This window comes from Temnothorax curvispinosus, unplaced genomic scaffold, assembly GCF_003070985.1.
Source record: "Temnothorax curvispinosus isolate PA1 unplaced genomic scaffold, ASM307098v1 QBEX01009448.1, whole genome shotgun sequence".
Taxonomy (NCBI): Eukaryota; Metazoa; Arthropoda; class Insecta; order Hymenoptera; family Formicidae; genus Temnothorax; species Temnothorax curvispinosus.
In genome coordinates, this window is record NW_020219228.1 from 251357 (window position 1) to 270300 (window position 18944).

Below are 18944 nucleotides of genomic sequence, written 5' to 3' on the forward strand. Positions count from 1 at the left end.
GACGCCGATCGTAAATTACGAAATCGTCGTCCTCGCGATCCTCGCGAGCCCTCGACGCGCTTTTATAACGATCCTCTCTAACTCGTTCCACTTGCTCACATGGCGTGCAGTCACGCTGCAATTCCTTGCCGCGAAGATATTGCGTCCGTTTAGCGAAAGAACAAAGCAGACAACGAACGTTTCGAGCACTCTGAAGTTAGGACGAAATAAAGCTTCACTCACTAACGTATTTTACTCTATATCTTCTTGAATTTTGCAGAAGTTAAGTCTAAAACAGGAAAAAAAACTTTGTCTGTTTTAAAGTTAGATGGGAGATGAAAATTAATAAAATTCACGAGTTGTTAATAAATAATCGATAATTAATTGACGATTAATGAAACCATTCGATAAAGTTTTTGCTGACAAACTCACCGGTTCCTTTCGCGAGAGATTCTTCTGAAACTTCAGACGAATAACTATATTCGCGAAGCGCAACTTGCGCCGTGCGCGTATACGTTCGTCTTTTCGCGTATGAAGTTAGCCCAAGTTAGCCGCGCACGTGACACGTGACGCGCTCGAACATATGTCTAACTTCAGGCGCGCAGGCGTTAACGCGGACGCGACAGCGACGCGACGTTCGTGCCAGTTCGTAGACACATTCGCCTTTGTTTGTGCTCTTATATGCGCTTTCTATTTGCCACTTGCTCTCGTAAGTCGTATAATCGCGGCGATTGTTGCCGACAATTGCTCTGCATGAGCTCGATGTATATCTGTGTCAATTAGTGTTGATTCGCGGTCTAGAAGGGGAGACGGATATATGTGTACAATACAGTGTACATATATATGTAGATGTTATTTTTGAAGCGCATGACTCGCTGTCAAAACATTCGGGTCTGTTGAATTTTTTTTAACGCGGCCAACGATTTAAGGAAATGCCTTTCTAAAAATTAATGTAGGATTAATTAGAATTAATTAGAAATAATGTAGGATGCAAAAATGATATACAATCAATCTAAACTTGTACATATGCGATATGTACGTCTCTGAAATATTTTATCTTTACTTATAGCAGAGGGGTACTCGTACTGCTATCAGTTTTGTTGTTGTAAGATATCTTCCTGCCCATTTACCGTCGTTTCTTTTGTTTTTTAGATATATTTAACTAGATTATCAATTCCCCAAGATGTCTGAGGCGATAAGGTTCACAAAGTTGAAAACGACGACGGACCCAACGTTTTGGGCAAAATTTGCCGAACTGAAAATAGACAAGTTGAAGCTGGACGAGAAGTCCAAGATACATTTATGGGGAAGTTTTTCTCTTCGACCGAGGGACGAGGGGAGAACCAATCCATTAACGCTTGATTGTACATCGTTTAATGAGTGAGTGCCATATAAGGATGAGAATACAATTCACGTTCTTGAACCATATTTTGCAATGTAATGTGTCTTTATTAACGGTAACTGTTAATAACAATGTATAAATCCTATGTCGATATAATAAATAGGATAAGCTCCATTTAGACGAATTTCAGAAATCTGGAGAGCACTAGTCACAATGCTGGAGTAGCTTGCCACGGCTACATGATCAACACGAATACCTATGAAGCGTTCAGACAGATAAATCCCGAGAAGTTTATCGACACGATGGGCCAATGCGTTATCGATAGTATCAGAGACGGCACTGCCTTGCAGGAACCCTGGCAGCTCTCGGTATTCCTGGTATTCGCTTATTCGGATCTGAAGAAGTATAAGTTTCATTATTGGGCCGCGCATCCAGCTCCTTTCTCACTACCGGGAATTTATTTGGTCGCACCAACGAAATTCGCATCCGGCGAATTCACGTCCGGCCAGATAGATAAATTACGCGAAAGCTTCCTTCAGCTGGATGCGAGATCGAGGAACTTCTTCACAGTTTTCGCGTCGGGAAAGGATGACTTAAGCGTTGACGACTTGTCGAAGGGAGTGCTACGTGCAAAATCAAACGAGAGAGATTTACAACAGGTACAGTCTGATGAATTTGTACTCTCATTGTCTTTTATTTTTGTATCATATATAAGAAACTTATTATTGATAGATTATTAATAGCTTATTAGTAATAAATGAAATCGTTAATATCATTAGGGTGAAGTATACTTTGCATTTTATGATCCTTGCGCAAGTGCAGAACCTGGATGGCCCTTGCGAAACCTTCTGTGCCTATTGTATAGGCATTGCTCTTCGTACTGCTTTACAAATGACGTCAAAGTCTTGTCTATAAGGAGCGATAAAGTGGAGACTGCAGTTATATTTACACTTAGAATCAAAGAGGATAAAGACATGGAAACTACTTCCGAAGAGCACTTGGTAGGTTGGGAAGCTAACGTAAATGGGAAAATGGGCCCTAACATCGTGGATTTATCCAACATTATGGATCCTACCAAGTAAGTCTTGAGTTTTTCTAGTCAATTAACAACGATTTTTATATGTACAGATGTTTATACGAGTGCTATTTATTTTGTTTGTGTGTTACGTTAGACTATCCGACAGAGCGATCAATTTAAATCTGAAATTGATGAAATGGCGCCTTGTCCCTGATCTAGATTTGGAAAAGATCAGTGGTCTACGATGCCTTCTATTGGGCGCCGGTACTCTGGGATGTTCCGTGGCGAGAGTGCTTCTTGGCTGGGGTATCAATAATATGACGCTCGTAGATAATTCTACCGTCTCTCACAGCAACACGGTGCGCCAGAGTCTGTATACGCACGAAGACGCGGTGCAACGTCGGCACAAAGCGCACGCTGCGAAAGACGCTTTACTCAGGATACGTCCTAGCATGGCAAGTACACGTCTATTGAACTTGTTGGCATCGTCAAAACGATATTTTGACGAGGAAGGCAGTCGTCGATAAAATCATTTTATGTCGTTGCAGAATGTGGAAGGTGTGATCTTGCATATCCCCATGCCCGGTCACGTAGTCGGCCAGAGTATGATGGAGACGACCAGGGAAGCTGTGAGCAAACTGCAAGAACTCGTAAACAGCCACGACGTGGTGTTCTTGCTTCTGGATTCGCGAGAAGCCAGATGGCTGCCAACCCTCATGTGCGCCGCGACGAATAAGATAGCAATTAACGCTGCTTTGGGCTTCGATTCGTATACGGTACAACGGCACGGCATGCGCGATCTTTCCGATTCCGACTCGCCTAAATTAACGGTGCAGAACCCTGCGGGGCACGATCTTGGATGTTACTTTTGTAACGATGTAACACAACCCGGAAACGTGAGTACATATTTTAACATCATGTCAGATATCGTGGAAAAAATGTACGATATAAACTAGATTACATAAGCTAATTTAATAAAGATTTATTTTAATCCTGCGATTGTCATTTTCATTCTGATTCTAGTCCCAGACTGATAGAACGCTCGATCTGCAGTGCACCGTAAGTCGGCCGGGTTTATCGCAAATCGCCGCGGGTTTGGCAGTCGAACTACTTATGGCAGTAACGCAACATCCCCAAGGGTAAGCTGAATTTAAATATAAGCTGATAATAGATTTTGGTTATATGTGAGAGCTTTCAATAACATTTAATAACGAACGTATATAGATACGAACGTATATAGAACGTAAATATAGATCTAGTTTAATCTAATTTCATAATGTTTAGAGTTTTAGCTAGAGCGCTTATGGATAACGATAGAGACGATTGTCGAGAGAATGTCGATAATCCACTGGTAGGATTATTGGGTGGTGTACCTCACACGATACGGGGCTCGCTTTGGGGCAACGAAATGAAACTGACTGTTACGCACAGATCCCCATTCTGTACAGCTTGCTCGACACCTTTGATCGAGGAGTATCAACAACGCGATTTTGCTTTCGTTCTTGACGCTTGCAATGTGCCAAATTATCTCGAGAAATTATCAGGACTCGAGGAAATACTGAAGAGACCCGATCTGGATGAGGTATATAACGAGATATACAAGTAATTAAGCGTATTAGCATCTGAAGTGTTACAAAACAATAATAATATTTTTGTATCATTTCTATATTTCTTTATATATAGACTCATTTCACAAAGTCTTCTTACTTTGATAATTAAAAATTAAAATAATACATTTTAATTGCTTTACATATGCCGAATGATGCATTCGTATTGTATTTGATGTTACATACACTTTTCAATTTTCAGTTATGTTATACAATCGACACTTCGAGCGAGGATGAAGAGTCGTGAAGGAGCGGCAAATTAAATAATCCAGGCAAAATGATAAAATGCGTACAAAAGGGAAATATATGAATTTTAGTTATAAACTACTTGCACGATTTTTTTATGTAAAAATATATAATATTTTATGCGGAATATGCCATTTTGATAAAGAGGAGAAGAGCACGTTCAAACTAATCAAAGTTTACAGTTTGTATAGAATCAAAAACTTTAGTGAAGATTGTTAATACAAGAGAGATATATATGAGCGATGAAAGTCTTTGTGCTTCTTCAATTCTGTACAACTGTCTATGTTGCATATTTTACTTAAAATTGACGCATTATGTGTTATCTGTGATGTATAATTTTATTATTATTGAAATGTGAGGTAGATAATTTTTATATTGTGAATGATAACTATTTTTGTTCTTACGAAACGTTCGAACTCCTTTTATTACACAAGTACTTATCTTTTATTTAATTTTTATTACAGTTTTTTTTTATTTCGCAATTGAAGAAATACATGTACAAGATATTTCAGTATAGGATATGTGAAACTACGATCAAATTATCGCGCGTTAATGTTAGAAAATAATTAATGTATCTTTAATCAATGTTCGATCTATGGATGTCTATTATACGTTGTTTTGTAACGCTTATTCTTACTCGTTCATTGACTTTCCACGTGTTTTTATATCTCATCGTTGCTAATAAAAATACTTGTAAGCTGTTAATTTTGAAAGTGGCACATGGGAAAGTTTGAAAGTCTTAGGTATACCTCATAAATTTTTGTAAATCAATATCACTTTCAAATATAAATTATTCACATGACACATTTGATTTTTTATTATATAAAATTTCCTAATTAATTATACTATATATTAATTGTATAAATACAATATGTATGTTAGTTTTGATGTTATACTGTATTGTTTAATTAAATTAAGAAATATTTTAAAAAATTATTTGAAGAGTTTCGAAAAATTGGCTGAATCACGCGAGCTTGAGCCGTTGAAAAAAATTCAAACTTTCATTATACAACACGAAAACCTGAATTTTCAAAAATCGATCGTCAAAAATACATCTACAGATTCCACCATAGATTCCATCTATTTCACGGGAATAGATTTTTTTAGGTGGAAAAAAATGCGAGTTGAGGCTCCCGCCAAACGTTTTTCCATTCCTTCGGAGGTGTACGATTTTAGGCTTGTTCTTTTTAGATGAACTTCTCTCGCACGGTTCATCTTTCCTCTTTTTCTCTCCAACGTAAAAAGTAAAAGAGGAAAGATGAACCGTGCAGGAAGTTTTTTAGTATATTGATCACGTCCGCCTTTCGCCGGGCGTTACGGAGCGAGCGCTCACATCTGAACGGGCTTTAATACGTCAATACGAGTTAATACCGCATGAGGTGACGTTCTGGAACGTTTCGCGATTTGAAAGGACGCCCCGGAGTCCGGAGTATCCTTCGGACGTGAAAAAGGCACGCGTGGTCCACCGCTCCACGCAGATCACAGATTCCGGGAATTCCGTCAGTGAAATCCGTGAACTTTGAACCGCGCTATCAGCGCGGAATCGGCGGACCGTTTACGCCGTCGGTTGTCGCGCGTGCCGATGTCGCGAGAGTCCACGGAAGAACGGACGTGAGCTTCGAGAGCGATGGCACCGGGACGGAGTAACGTTATCAACGGCAACCAGCTCAGGAACTCCTCCAGCATTTCGTACAGGTAAAGCGACATCGAGCAGGCCCGGTATCGTACACGTATCCTCGTTCTGGATCTCGCAACATCCGCGGAGTCATGTCGATGTCAAAGGGCATTCATCTGGCCGTCTTGCAACCGAATCCCCCGCACCGACAGCCTTCAATCAAGCCCTGTCCTGATATCTTATTTATGGTGTTCGAGTATCAAAAAGTGAAAAAAAGATTAATAGGTTGGAAAGCCCCCTGTGTACCCGGAGCAAATGCAGTCTGAATATTTTAATCGTCTGATAGATTTTTAATCTCTTATGCTCAGTTCTACCAATGTGTAGATTGACTTTAATTTCGGTCTACTCACTTTTTATCCCTCTTTCTGGTTCCAAGAATTGATAAACAGTAAGTTAAAGCGAGATTAAAATTAATCTATATTGGTAGAAACAGACATTAATCCATTAAGGTTGTTCCTGGCACTTGAGCGCAGTTTAATAATCATCTGATAATTTTATTCTGTACGTTTGGAACGTGTTATAGATTTATGTACAGTCTTCTGTTCCACATGGATTGTTGCAAAGCAGTCAGTTCGATGCCTGTACCAATGACATTTGACAAACCATGTGAATTTTATGCTAAGGATAGTCGCAAAGAACATATTGGTGAGATGTAACGTTGAAAATTTTGACTCTGCTCAGTATGCCGGGACTAAATTTGCCCTTCCAAACCGCTGGAGCTGTTCCACCGCCGTTGCCACCTCGCCAGCCGGCGCAAAGTTACTCGGGGTACAACGACTACAGACCGTATGGCTCGAGCTATGGCTACGGGAATTATGGGAGCTACGGGTACGGAGGTGGTTACGGTGGTTACCGAGGTTACGGTGGATATGGATCTTTTGGTAGTTACAATCCCTATGGCAGCAGCTATGGCCAAATTGGAGGGCACAGTGGTGACGTAGAAAACAGGTATGTTGGAGAAAAGGAAGTCATTTATTAATATTGAGGATCGACTACTTACATATTATAATATAAAACAATGAAACGATAAAAATATAACTTTCTTGGTACGTATAGTGTTTGAAAAATGTAATGATTCAGTCTCAGTACACTTGAAAGCAAGAAAAAGTATTATATAGTCGAAAAGAATAGATCTAATTTAAATTTGAAGATTAAATAATTTAAATTAAAGGATGGGTCTAGTTTAAATTAGATAATCTACTTTTCCTCTCCCTCTTTGCCAGCATTGTAGAGTCTGAAATTTTTGTTTGAAGAAATCTCTTTGATTGCGCCTAGGATCCTTTGACCAAAAGAACCTGCTTTTCATATTGCAGATTTCAACAATACGCGGAGGAAAGCACGAGATCGACTTTCCGCGTGGTGGAGTCTGTGTTACAGACATTTTCGTCAATCACGATGTTGCTGGAATCAACGTATTTCGCATTGACGAATTCGTTCCGAGCGATTTTAAGCGTGGCGGATAATATCGGTAGACTGCGTTCAACAGTCGGCCAGCTATTGAGCACGTTTGCTTTAATCCGTGTCATGAAATGGATCTACAGAAAAATTTTATTTACGCTTGGTAAGCCTCTTACATAACCGAGACTTTTATCTGTTTACATTATTTGCGGTTATCATCGTTTACTCTATTGTTAGGTCTTCAAACGCAAAGTGCTGTTGCCGAGGATTTGTGGCAACAGTCGGTGTCACAGCTAAACGGAGAACGGCCGACGACTACGTCGGCGACGAATGAACGGATTTCTCCGTGGATGAATATTCTACTCCTCGGCGTGTTTGTCGCTATTCCATATCTAATTCACAAGATAACGAGTAGCATAAAGCAGAGTCAAATAAAAGGTAATTACTTTCGCATCTCTAATTAAGGGTACCAGATTTAAATAAATACATAAATACATGATATATTTTTATAAGTAATGATCTACGTCTCTCGTCACTAAACGTCCGTCACTAAACATCCTGGGAAGATATCTAATTATTTTTATCAAAAATTCTATAAGACATTTATGTAGTCAAAATTTTTAACACTTTAACAATTTATATCTGTTAAATTTACAGTTAACGATCCGAAAGAATGGGTGAAATGCGAGGATCCTGTTTGCGTGGCGACAGCGATGTACGATTTCATGGCGGTTTCTAACGAGGAATTGAGCCTGAGAGCCGGTCAGAAAATATGGTTGGCGCCGCGCTCTTTGCAATCTAAAAGCATACCAGGTTGGTGGATAGCCACCGACAACAGGAACGTCGGTTTGGTGCCTGCCAATTACGTAACTATAGTGGGACAATTGAAGAGGAAATCGGAATCAGAAAGCAATGGAAATGTCACCGCATCTACGGTAATTCCAACTTCCATGCAAAGTGCGACCGTTCCCGGTGAACAGATGAATACGCTAGAACCTAACGCTAGCCAACAAAGTACTGACTTCTCTGAGAATAATATTAAAGATGATCTCCTTTAGTCCAAATACATTGGGAGACCATCGATCTAAATTTACTTGTTCGGATAGTCACGAAGTGATAATGTCTACCTTATAATATATGGCCTACTATGCCTTTATAGGACATGACTGATATAAAATAATATTAACAAAAATACGCGCCATATATTTACTGGGTATCAAACAAAGCGCGGTGAGTCTTTTTCAACACATGCTTGAATTATAGTTACGAAAGTCGATTTACTGAGACTTTTATGATTTATCTCTATTGGGGGAAAATTCACCGATGACCGTAAAATAAGAACGGTTTCGGTATTTTCAATTTACAGTAATATATTACCTTTCTATATGTTAAGTTATTCAAATAAAGGAGAATTTGTAACATGCATACATTTATAAATTTAAGCCTTTGAATATTCAATCAGAAGAGAAGCAACAAACTCGTATCATTTCGCAGATATCGGTGCATAAATGATTTTTTATTTCTTACAATGAATGTTTGCAAATGCGAGATATTTCAATCTTGCACTTGCACTCAGCTGCAATAACGCTGGTGTTCAACGAATACTCGAGCAAAACTTATATCAAAACTGTATGATTTTTTTGTTCATATGATTGTTTGACTTACAACTGCTTGCTCATACAAGGAAAATCGGTAACTTGCATGTCACAAGCTCTCTTTGAAAGGGAATATTCGCAATGTAGTGTCACAATCTCATGTGTAAAATGAAGCACAGGACAATACAATCGCGTTTATATTTAGAAATCAAATTGCATAAAAAATAACTGCAATATTACGCTAATAATTTTCAAAATATGAGATGGCTCCAAATTGCAGAATCTCTGAAAAGTATTTGACATAAAAAATCATTGACGATTATAGAACTTTTGTAAATCCAACATGTAATTCACTAATTCTATTTATAACTGCTATATCTAAAGGTACATATACCAGTTTTTAATTTATATTGACTTCAGTATGAAAAAAATTAACTGCTTCAATTGGTAAAGCAGTCTGCCTTTTCTGTTACCGATTTAAAAAACCTAATCAAAATATACTAAAGTATAGACGCGATTGTTCGGGAAAAGCTATGATATTATTTATAATATATGCAATTATAGAATTTTGTACATTTTTTGTAATATTTTTTAATTGTAACTATTTTTCCTACTCCATTCAGTGTTTTGTATTGGATTTGTAATGGAAGTAACTTGCATATATGTACATATATGATATATTTATAGGCACATTTTTCTTCACAAATTGGAATTTAAGATATTGAATTTGTGAGATTCGACAGTCCTAATGTATTCTTCAATGTTGAGAACGTTTCTCTTTATGTCGTTTTAAATAAAATTTACAAAATTTTATTATACGTTAATGTATAAAAATGTTGATATTTATGCTTGAAGAGTCTAATGAGAATTGATTCGTATTCATGACTTATCGGGAAAGCATTGAATTACTGCGTAAAGAAATTTAATATAATAAAACGTGTTTTGCCGCTAAGCTACCTATCAATATGCTCTTGAGAAATTGAAATCGGTTGGGCACGTATAACGGATTCTGATCGGAATTGTTTAGTTATTTCCTAGATTTCTATTGTGTTTTCTAGGGAAAATGGAATAATTCCGATTGGAATTCATTTCGAAAAATTCCATAATATGTGCCCTTATCTAGTTAATTAGGAACAATAATCACACGAAATTTAGATAGGCATATATCGATTTGGACGATTATATATAGCACTAAATACGAAACAAAATAAATGATATAACTATGGATTATTGAATGCTCATCATTAAGGAAATCACGGTTGTTCGAAAATTTCTAACATGCGCACACATATGCAGACACATACACACCCACATCTATAAAAGTTTTGTTGTGAAACATTTATTTTGCAAATTCCAAGAAGTTTAATTTATAAATCAAACTTGGAATATATATAAGGCATACGACGAACAATATAACGCAGATACCGTAATATTTTTGCGGACTCAGCCCCTGTATATGAATCATATTCTACAAGATGCATGATTTTCACCAAAATTTTCATAAAATATATGCTCCTTTTTGGTAACCTCAAATTAGAGATCTGTGATGTGCTGATTGTTTAAAATAAATCGTCCGGATGTAAAAATATGCCAATGCATGGGACGTTTTCAGCAAACAGATACAATACAAAAATTGCACACTATTTTGGCATATTCACAATCACATTACGAGTTTCGTACAAGCTTGTTTATATATCGTCGTTCTTCAAATTAAACAACTATCTTAAGCTAACTAAACAATTTTCACTCATAAATTATAATTTAAGAATAAATTTTTATAAACACGTTCACGGCACTGATTTCGTTTAATCGTTAAGGCGCGTGTAATAACATAAAATTTGCTAACTCATGAATCTCTTACAACTTACTTGACTAAGGCGATTTAAACTGTTCTGAAAGCAAATTAAAATAATTTTAATGGCAGCTTCAAATACGCATTTGTCAAATATTACATAAAAATCTAAAAGTTAAAAGAGAAATTTCATAAACATTTAATAATACTAAGCTACTCTGTAAATTTGGAAATAAAACAGAAGTTTATAAAGATCGAGTTTTGTTGCTTCCAGAGCAATTTAAACTTCCTGAATGAAACACGCCGATAGATCTTCTAAATGCTGAATTGTTCTTCATTCCTCTTGATAAATGAACTTGTCAATGCTGGCAACAGTAAGACACATTTATTATTCCAAATCACACATGAACCGTAGAGTTTACTAATCCCTTAAAACTTTTTAACTCAAACACACATACGATATCTCGTTCTGTATTCAGATCACAAATAGAGAACGGAAGTTTTTCAACTTCCTTCCACGTGAAAAAGTTCATAATTGAGGATTTCAAAATATATATGTATATAATATATATTATGTATATATCTATAGAGTTAGTTTTTTGGATTTTCATTGTCCATGATGTTAGTGGTTTTAGATCCACTAATCGATATGGTGCTTTCGTCAATATGCATATATATTATTCGGGGTCAATATATATACATAACGCACTTCCGCTTCAATAAAAGTTTACTCATTTTCTAGAAAAAGCTAACTAATCCGTCGTGGATTTTTTTTAGAAGAATCTCGGCGCCCACAAGCAAGTTTCCAGTAACATACGACTAACAGTAGGAGACCTTGTATAATTGTTTTATACACTTGTATATTCATAAATTTGCACTACATAAAAACCATATATATATTAGCCCTCTACACCCAACTTTCGGTCTTGAATTTCCTTAAGTAAAAGATTAACAAAATAATTAAGAATATTCAAGACTGACAATAATTAGAACGCAAAAAAAAAAAACTTAAAAAAGGAACATATCAACATTTTTTAAGTTCGCGACTTATCTAGTTTCGACAAGTAAAATCGGCGTACCTGAACATCTCAAGCATCCCCTTGTCTTTCAGAGGGCTAACGATATAACACAAAATGTACAATACGATATTTGTGATAATGTGATGACATTCGCCATTGTTCCCCTATACTGCTATTTCCACTTGCAGCAAATTTGCGCAATCGGTAGAAGAATCGTCGTAGAGATTGTCGGTATATCTCCATATTAGAAATGTGGTTTCACGTGAACACATTATCAAGTTGCCTTTACACGCAGTGTCCCTGAGTCGAGCTTACTGTGGGCAACACGATATTCACATCGCACCTAAAGTTACCATTCAGCGTCCCCGTTTGCCTTTTGAAACACATAGTCTTTCCCACTTAGATTCATTATACCGTCCTTCAGATAAAACTTCCACTTATTTCGACTCCTTGTGATCTGAAAACAAAACGTTATCGTGAATTAGAAATAATTGAGTTCGAAATAATTTGATTGCAAAAATTAACTGTAAATTGCTTTCATACCTTATCGTACTGACAGACGACTACATTGTCAGTATCGAAGAGATCAGCGGGATCATCGTCCGTGACATCATCTTCGGAATTAAGGGGTTCCTAATACAGACAATTCTCTTGTAAGACAAGATTTCACTCAAGTTACTTGAAATTTATAAATATTAACCTCTTCACGAGCCGCTGCCTCATCATGCTCTTCCTCCTCTTTTTCATCGATATCCTCGTCATCATCATCATTGTCCTCTTCTTCCTCTTCATCATCATCGTCAGTAGAATCACCTACTCCTCCGTCTAACTGATTTATATTATTTTGCTGCTGAAAAAGTGAATAATGTACGTTACTTATAATATGTGTATGTACTTATCTATTTATCCATTATCTTATCTTTTGTGTTACATTCTCTCGTATCATATAAAATATTCTACTCTACCTGATTTTGAGGCGGCCTTTGCGTGACAACGCTGTTTGTACTTTGTGTGACCACTTGAAGAGGCTGATTTACTTGCAATGGAGTTAACGTTGCTTGTCCTTGCAGCGTAGAATTCACGTGCTGTTGCAACAGAGTCGAAGCTAAATTCGCTGGAAGACCCATAGCCGCGGAAATTACCGGACCAGTTAAAATCGTATGTAGCTGGTTTGCTAAAATAAAAAAAAAACAAATATTTATTTTCAGAGATAAATAGCTGACGCGTGCGTGTGTTTTGCAAATTTTCAGTATAATAAACTGCGATAATAAAAAATTACATTTATATTTTATAAATCTTTATGTGGATTTGCATTATAAAAATTATATATAACAAGATAAAATGTACAAAACAGTTTAATTTATGCTGCACAAATTGTTCTTAATGAAACACAGCAAAATCACCTTGAAGAGCAGATGCAGGAACTTGTATGCTTAAAATCCGCTGTGGTCCGTCCGGAACGCCGGGTTGTGGAGGTAAGGTGATCTGTATCGGCACTTGTCGTTCAAGCACACTCGAGGCGGTCACCACTTGTTGCACTTGTTGCGGTGTCGTCGAATGCTGCTGCTGCAACGTCGTTCCCGTGGAAGGATGCGTATGTTGCTGAGGTTGCGACGATTGCTGTGGTTGTGCTTGCGCTTGCTGCTGCTGCTGTTGCGGTTGTTGTTGAGGTTGAGGTTGAGGTTGAGGGTGAGGTTGAGGTTGAAGTTGAGGTGGAGGTTGAGGTTGCGTTTGCGTTTGCGGCACTATTTTTCCAGCAGATGGTTGTACAAAATGATTTCCTACATTAGCTGTTACAACATCAAACATATAACAACGATTTATATATACACAAGATGCATCACCATTACCGAATGTTCTATACGGAACACCCAATAGCAGTGAATCACCTTGTAAATTGCATTTTACTGTGAAATGAAAAATAATGAAAGACGCTAACCTCTATTGACGGACACAGCTTTGTGCGTGTTGATTTGAGGAACTTGCGGCTCTGGTGGATCTGGATTCAATTCCACGGCCTTGCTGGCCATCAGTTTTGTTTCCCATATTTGCTTAAGCTCCTGGAGAACCTGTTCGTCCACCCCTTCGTCTATAAATGCCTCTCGCACTCCCGATATTACATCTTCTATCACAGTGTTGTATAATTTCAGCTGCAAAATCATTCACAGTGAATTCAGTCATTTTGATATTGTAAAAATATGAAAAAAATATATATATATAAAGTACACATAAACCTCCATAAATGTATCTCAATAGTCATGCTGACCGAAAAGCGTTATATAAGTATAAATATGCTAATACATTCCTATCAAACAATTAAAGTAGCATAAGCCAATATAAGTTTGAGTACGGATGTTTGCGTGAAAATTAAATTCTTCTGGTATCTATCTTAATATCTCTTACACTCAAACTAATTTCTGATTTCTCAAGTCCTCTTTGGACCAAATATAAACCAAAGGTGTTAGATGCATAATAGGAACACAACTGTATATCGCATGAACATATGCTAGCCATTCACGCCTTACAATTCAATTTATCCTAGCATACCTAACAACCTCGAGACACCGGGAATCACATCGCGGGAAAAAGATTCCGGCATTCGAGCAAACCAGCCAAGTATGTAAACATCCAAACGTTTGCTCAGAGATATCACAGTGGAATGTACTTAATCTCCGCTTTACATCTAGATATTGAACGACGGTGTGCGAGACGGCGACGAACAGAACAGCCGGACGGTCACGCTAAGCAACCTGCCTCGGCTGCGATCTTTCAACCGAGGTGATGTGATAACTCCCTCGATGCTCATCATCCGGGGCGATCGAACGCCATCGAGTCGCCGGACACGCGCGCGGATCCGTCGGAAGTTCCGGAGGGAAAAAAATCCCGTTCTCTCTGGACAATCGCCGAGAATACGCGAACGTCCTCAGAAAAGGCGGAGGGCCGCGCTCACGGCCCGCTCTACTCATCTCTACTCACCACGCTGGTCTGGCTGAGGGCCATCGTGGCGCGACACGCACGTATCGGCGTGGACGCGCTCGCCCGACCGGGATGGGGAAGCGGAACACCGACCGCAGCCGCGCGTGGGACAGCGTACCCTGCCCGCGTCGCCTTCAGAAACCGTTCCGGCAGGTCCGGTACATCGTCGCAGCGGGTGAGCGGGCGGAAGGGTAGACACCTCGGGAGACCGTTCAATCACAGGTATTCTTGCGGGAAGAAAAAACGCAGAGCACGGCAGCGGCCCACCTCTCGCTCCGTCCACGAACACCGTCGGGCTGGCCGTAAACTCGGGGAATTATGCTGCGATGGGCGCCCGGTCTCCTCCGCGCAGGCGCGCAACGGGCGCGCAGTGGCGTAACTGGCTAAAGCGGGAAGGGAGGAGAAATCGGAACCCCCGAGATTCTATAGAATTTTTTTATTCTCGTGAGACAGAGAAACGCACACTCCTGTTCTTACGGAAAAGTTGCAATTTGATTGGCTGTCGCATTGTTTTTAGGCCAAACTTGTAGTTTTTTCGTATAAACGGAAATTGCGCTATGTATATTTTTTTTTATATTCTGTTGTTCATTCGTAGAAAAATAATGAACAAGAATTTACCTAAAGCGAAATAACTAATTATATATAATTCATTGTCCTTGAGCCAATTTTTTTTTTTTCACATATTAGACAACAAAGTTAATAAAATAGTATAGTTTACTCGATAAATTAATCGGAGTTTAGTTAGAGTTAAAAAAATTTTTTTTTTAGTCGATCGGAGTCATATCGGTGTGACGTCACACAACGAAACCTCGCCATCGCAAATTCGCGTAAACGGACCAATCAGTGAAGAACCGGGATCAGCTGCGCCGTTGCGAATGACGTTTTAAGGACCACTCGAGAATTCTGTATCTGTCGTCGTTGTCAAAATTTAGTCACGTTCAGCAGTGTGCGTCATGGTACTTGAGGGGCTTCGCGTCTCGGCAACTAATCGCGTCTAGTTTAACGAAATATGAATTTAGCGTGATACACGCGCGCGCGTAATACGATAATCGCCCAGATCCGGACGACGATTCAACGTCAGGATGAACGTCGTCGCCGCGTTGAAGTTTTATATAACGAGGATGACGGAGGACAGCGGCCCTGGCATGAAGGTTCTGCTGATGGATAAACAAACGGTAGGAGCGACGTGCGAATTACGATGATTGATTGCGAACTCGTGTCTCGTATTTCCTCTTCCTCTCTCTAATTGCGCGTCCGTTTCACTTGGAGCATGAAAAACATGACGGTGCAACTGCAAAGAACGGAACAATGATCACAGTTTCAAGGTATATCGTCATTCTTCTTTTTTTTTTCAATTTTAGACGAGCATAGTCAGCCTGCTCTACAGCCAGTCCGAGATACTGATGAAAGAGGTGTACCTGTTCGAACGGATAGACACCGCCGTGCACAACGACACCCTGAAACACCTGACATGTATAGTGTTCGTAAGGCCGACCAAGGAAAATATCGATTTGCTTTGCAAAGAGCTCAGATATCCCAAATACGGAGTGTATTATATTTGTAAGTGACCGCACGTGTCCCTGTAAACAATTAACAATCAGGCATTGAGAAACTATAGAAGAGTGTCTCTAGTTTCTCAAGCTGGGAATGAGAAGTGACGATCACCAATAACACTTATCTGCGCTAGATTTCAGTAATATTATCGCCAAGGCGGATATAAAGCTTCTGGCGGAGAGCGACGAGCGAGAGGTAGTCAGGGAGGTGCACGAATACTACGCGGATTATCTGGCTATTAATCCACACTTGTTTTCGCTCGGAATAAATGCCTGTTCTGAAGGTAACTTAATCTTGTGCAAACTCGTTGGTCCCAGTCTACCCCTATTCACTCCAACCATGCCTTTTTGTGTTCTACGAGTTTCTAATCCTCGCATCATTGACGAAATTTAATGTTCCAAAGCGCAAATTAAAGCTACTACTATAGCTTTAATTTGCGCTTTGGAACATTAAATTTCGTCAATTCGTTCGTGAGTTATGATGCGAGGATTAAAAGGGCGGAAAAAACGTTGAAGTGAATAGGGCTACAATAGATGTTTTAAGCCCTAAGCCCTAGGAAGGGATCAATCACAGTCAATTATTCTCCTCAAATTCAACTGTGATTGAACAATTTCTTAGGCCCAGTTCAACAGTGGCCAGTTAGCTTAACTAGTAGTTAACTCTCACTCTCCGTCTCTATCTAACCTTTGAGTTAAAAAGAGACAGAGAATGAGAGTTAACTACTAGTTAAGCTAACTGGCCACTGTTGAACTGGGCCTTAAGGCTTACAGCTTAAAACACCTATTGTAGACCGGGACTGAAAAAAATCTTGAAAATTATCGTCGCTCTTATCCCGGTCTGATTTGCATTTACAAGGGTTGACATGGGATCCGGTGCACTTGCACAGAACTGTCCAAGGAATAACTTCGGTTTTGTTATCGCTGAAGAAATGCCCGTATATCAGATATCAAAACAGTTCCGACATGGCGAAGAGATTGGCGGAGAAGATAAGGGAGGTGCTCAGCAAAGAATCGAATTCCTTCGAATTTCGGCAGGAGTCGAATCCCCTCCTTCTGATAGTCGATAGGAGAGACGATCCTGTCACGCCGTTGCTAAATCAGTGGACGTATCAAGCGATGGTACACGAATTACTGACGATTAATAACAATCGGGTTAACTTGTCCCACGTGAAAGGCATTTCGAAAGAATTGAAAGAAGTCGTTCTGAGCGCGGAGCACGATGACTTTTATGCAAATGTAAGAAAATTCTTCAACCCATTTTTCACCATATATGCATTCATATTTAAAATTTATTAGCAAAAGTACATATAAATTAATAAAAGTAATATTTTTGAAGATCTTGGTTTACTTTGAGATTTTTCAAATAATTTTATAAACGTTATTCCTTGCGGAAGACCCTTTGTGTTAAAAGAATATATTCTTGAGCAGAACTTGTATCTAAACTTTGGGGAAATAGGACAAACGATAAAAGAATTGATGGAAGAGTTTCAAAAGAAAGCGAAGAAGCATCAGAAGGTTGAAAGTATAGCCGACATGAAACACTTCGTAGAGACGTATCCGCTTTTCAAGAAACTCTCTGGTACCGTATCGAAGCACGTTACGGTAGTCGGAGAGCTTTCGTCCCTTGTGGAAAAGCACAATTTGTTGGAAGTATCAGAATTGGAACAAGAACTAAGTTGCCAAACCGATCATTCCTCGCAGGTAATTTCTCAATATCTCCGCAAAACGATAAAAAAATAATATATATCTTATATATCTGTGTATTCTTTTTAATCGTTCTGTTTTTACAGCTGCAAAAGATAAAAGCACTTATCAGCAATCAGAAGGTACGAGATGTGGATACTGTAAGACTCGTCATGCTTTACGCGCTGCATTATGAAAAATACGCGAGCAATGATATAAACGGTTTAGTAGAATTACTTAAGAAGAGAAATGTTTCAGACAAATATATTAAGGTACTTATAGAATTAATATTTTTTGGTGAAAAAGATATATGTATATAATATATACAAACCTAATATATTTCCAGCTTGTATATAATATATTGGAATACAGCGGTGTTAACGCAAGACAGAGTAATTTATTTGATCGAGAAGCAGTTGCCAAGATAACCAAGAAGTTATTCAAAGGATTAAGTGGGGTAGATAATATATACACGCAACATTGCCCTTTAATAAATGAAACGCTAGAGGACTTGATAAAAGGAAAATTAAGTACGCAGACATTTCCATATCTCGGTAACATGATAATGTCACGAAGGTAAATTGTTTAAATATTAAATAGCGAACACCACATGCATGTGTGTTAGATATAACTTATATACATTATCATTCTCCATTTTTATAGACCTCAAGACATAATAATATTCATGATTGGAGGTGCGACTTATGAAGAAAGTTTGGCCGTTTATAATTTAAATAAGCAAAATCCGGGAATGAAGATTATCCTAGGCGGTACCACCATCCACAATTTTAAAAGTTTCGCCGAAGAGGTGCACCATGCCACCAGCGGGATCTTAATGCGATATAAAATCGGAAAAAATTAATTACGTTGATGTAACGTCATATTCCAAAATATTTATTGACTTTGTTATACATTTTGCTATTTATACATTCATGTAATATCTCCCTCTCTTTCTCTCTGTGTCACGAATATAGGACTATTTTACACCAAGACTTTCGAACGTAAATCACCGCGAAGTATTGCATGAAACAGAATATTCTTCTGCATTTGATAATTTTATA

The 18944-nt window shown here is 38.4% G+C and overlaps 4 protein-coding genes across 7 annotated transcripts; 3 read left to right on the top strand and 1 right to left on the bottom strand.

Annotated features, from left to right (window-relative positions):
* The first annotated feature begins 583 nt into the window (after positions 1 to 583).
* Positions 584 to 4996, top strand: LOC112459033 (ubiquitin-like modifier-activating enzyme atg7). Of its 2 annotated transcripts, XM_025022918.1 has the most exons (9): positions 584 to 688; positions 1136 to 1359; positions 1512 to 1980; positions 2101 to 2399; positions 2494 to 2794; positions 2888 to 3235; positions 3363 to 3478; positions 3624 to 3921; positions 4149 to 4996. In XM_025022918.1, the coding sequence occupies exons 2-9, from the start codon at positions 1163 to 1165 to the stop codon at positions 4191 to 4193; spliced, it is 2073 nt and encodes a 690-aa protein (XP_024878686.1). In that variant the 5' UTR covers positions 584 to 688; positions 1136 to 1162; the 3' UTR covers positions 4194 to 4996. The 2 variants fall into 2 exon arrangements, with proteins under 2 accessions (XP_024878686.1, XP_024878687.1); XM_025022919.1 differs by lacking the exon at positions 584 to 688 and having other exon boundaries at positions 1267 to 1359; positions 1501 to 1980.
* Positions 4997 to 5557: 561 nt separating this feature from the next.
* On the top strand, positions 5558 to 10090 carry LOC112459025 (peroxisomal membrane protein PEX13). Its single transcript, XM_025022907.1, has 5 exons — positions 5558 to 5887; positions 6549 to 6815; positions 7181 to 7428; positions 7503 to 7703; positions 7923 to 10090. The coding sequence occupies exons 1-5, from the start codon at positions 5820 to 5822 to the stop codon at positions 8321 to 8323; spliced, it is 1185 nt and encodes a 394-aa protein (XP_024878675.1). The 5' UTR covers positions 5558 to 5819; the 3' UTR covers positions 8324 to 10090.
* A 93-nt stretch (positions 10091 to 10183) lies between these two features.
* LOC112459026 (transcription initiation factor IIA subunit 1) lies at positions 10184 to 15193 on the bottom strand. 3 transcript variants are annotated; one of them, XM_025022909.1, is made up of 7 exons: positions 14648 to 15193; positions 13611 to 13821; positions 13075 to 13461; positions 12637 to 12845; positions 12372 to 12518; positions 12215 to 12304; positions 10184 to 12128 (listed from the first exon to the last, which is right to left on the bottom strand). In XM_025022909.1, the coding sequence occupies exons 1-7, from the start codon at positions 14669 to 14671 to the stop codon at positions 12021 to 12023; spliced, it is 1176 nt and encodes a 391-aa protein (XP_024878677.1). In that variant the 5' UTR covers positions 14672 to 15193; the 3' UTR covers positions 10184 to 12020. The 3 variants fall into 3 exon arrangements, with proteins under 3 accessions (XP_024878677.1, XP_024878676.1, XP_024878678.1); XM_025022908.1 differs by having other exon boundaries at positions 12372 to 12521; positions 14648 to 15191; XM_025022910.1 differs by lacking the exon at positions 14648 to 15193 and adding an exon at positions 14219 to 14309 and having other exon boundaries at positions 12372 to 12521.
* Positions 15194 to 15395: 202 nt separating this feature from the next.
* LOC112459024 (vacuolar protein sorting-associated protein 45) lies at positions 15396 to 18932 on the top strand. The gene is made up of 8 exons (XM_025022906.1): positions 15396 to 15822; positions 16009 to 16207; positions 16335 to 16484; positions 17057 to 17436; positions 17629 to 17901; positions 17991 to 18155; positions 18230 to 18459; positions 18547 to 18932. Exons 1-8 carry the CDS (start codon positions 15730 to 15732, stop codon positions 18743 to 18745), a joined length of 1689 nt encoding a protein of 562 aa, XP_024878674.1. The 5' UTR covers positions 15396 to 15729; the 3' UTR covers positions 18746 to 18932.
* The last annotated feature ends 12 nt before the right edge of the window (positions 18933 to 18944 follow it).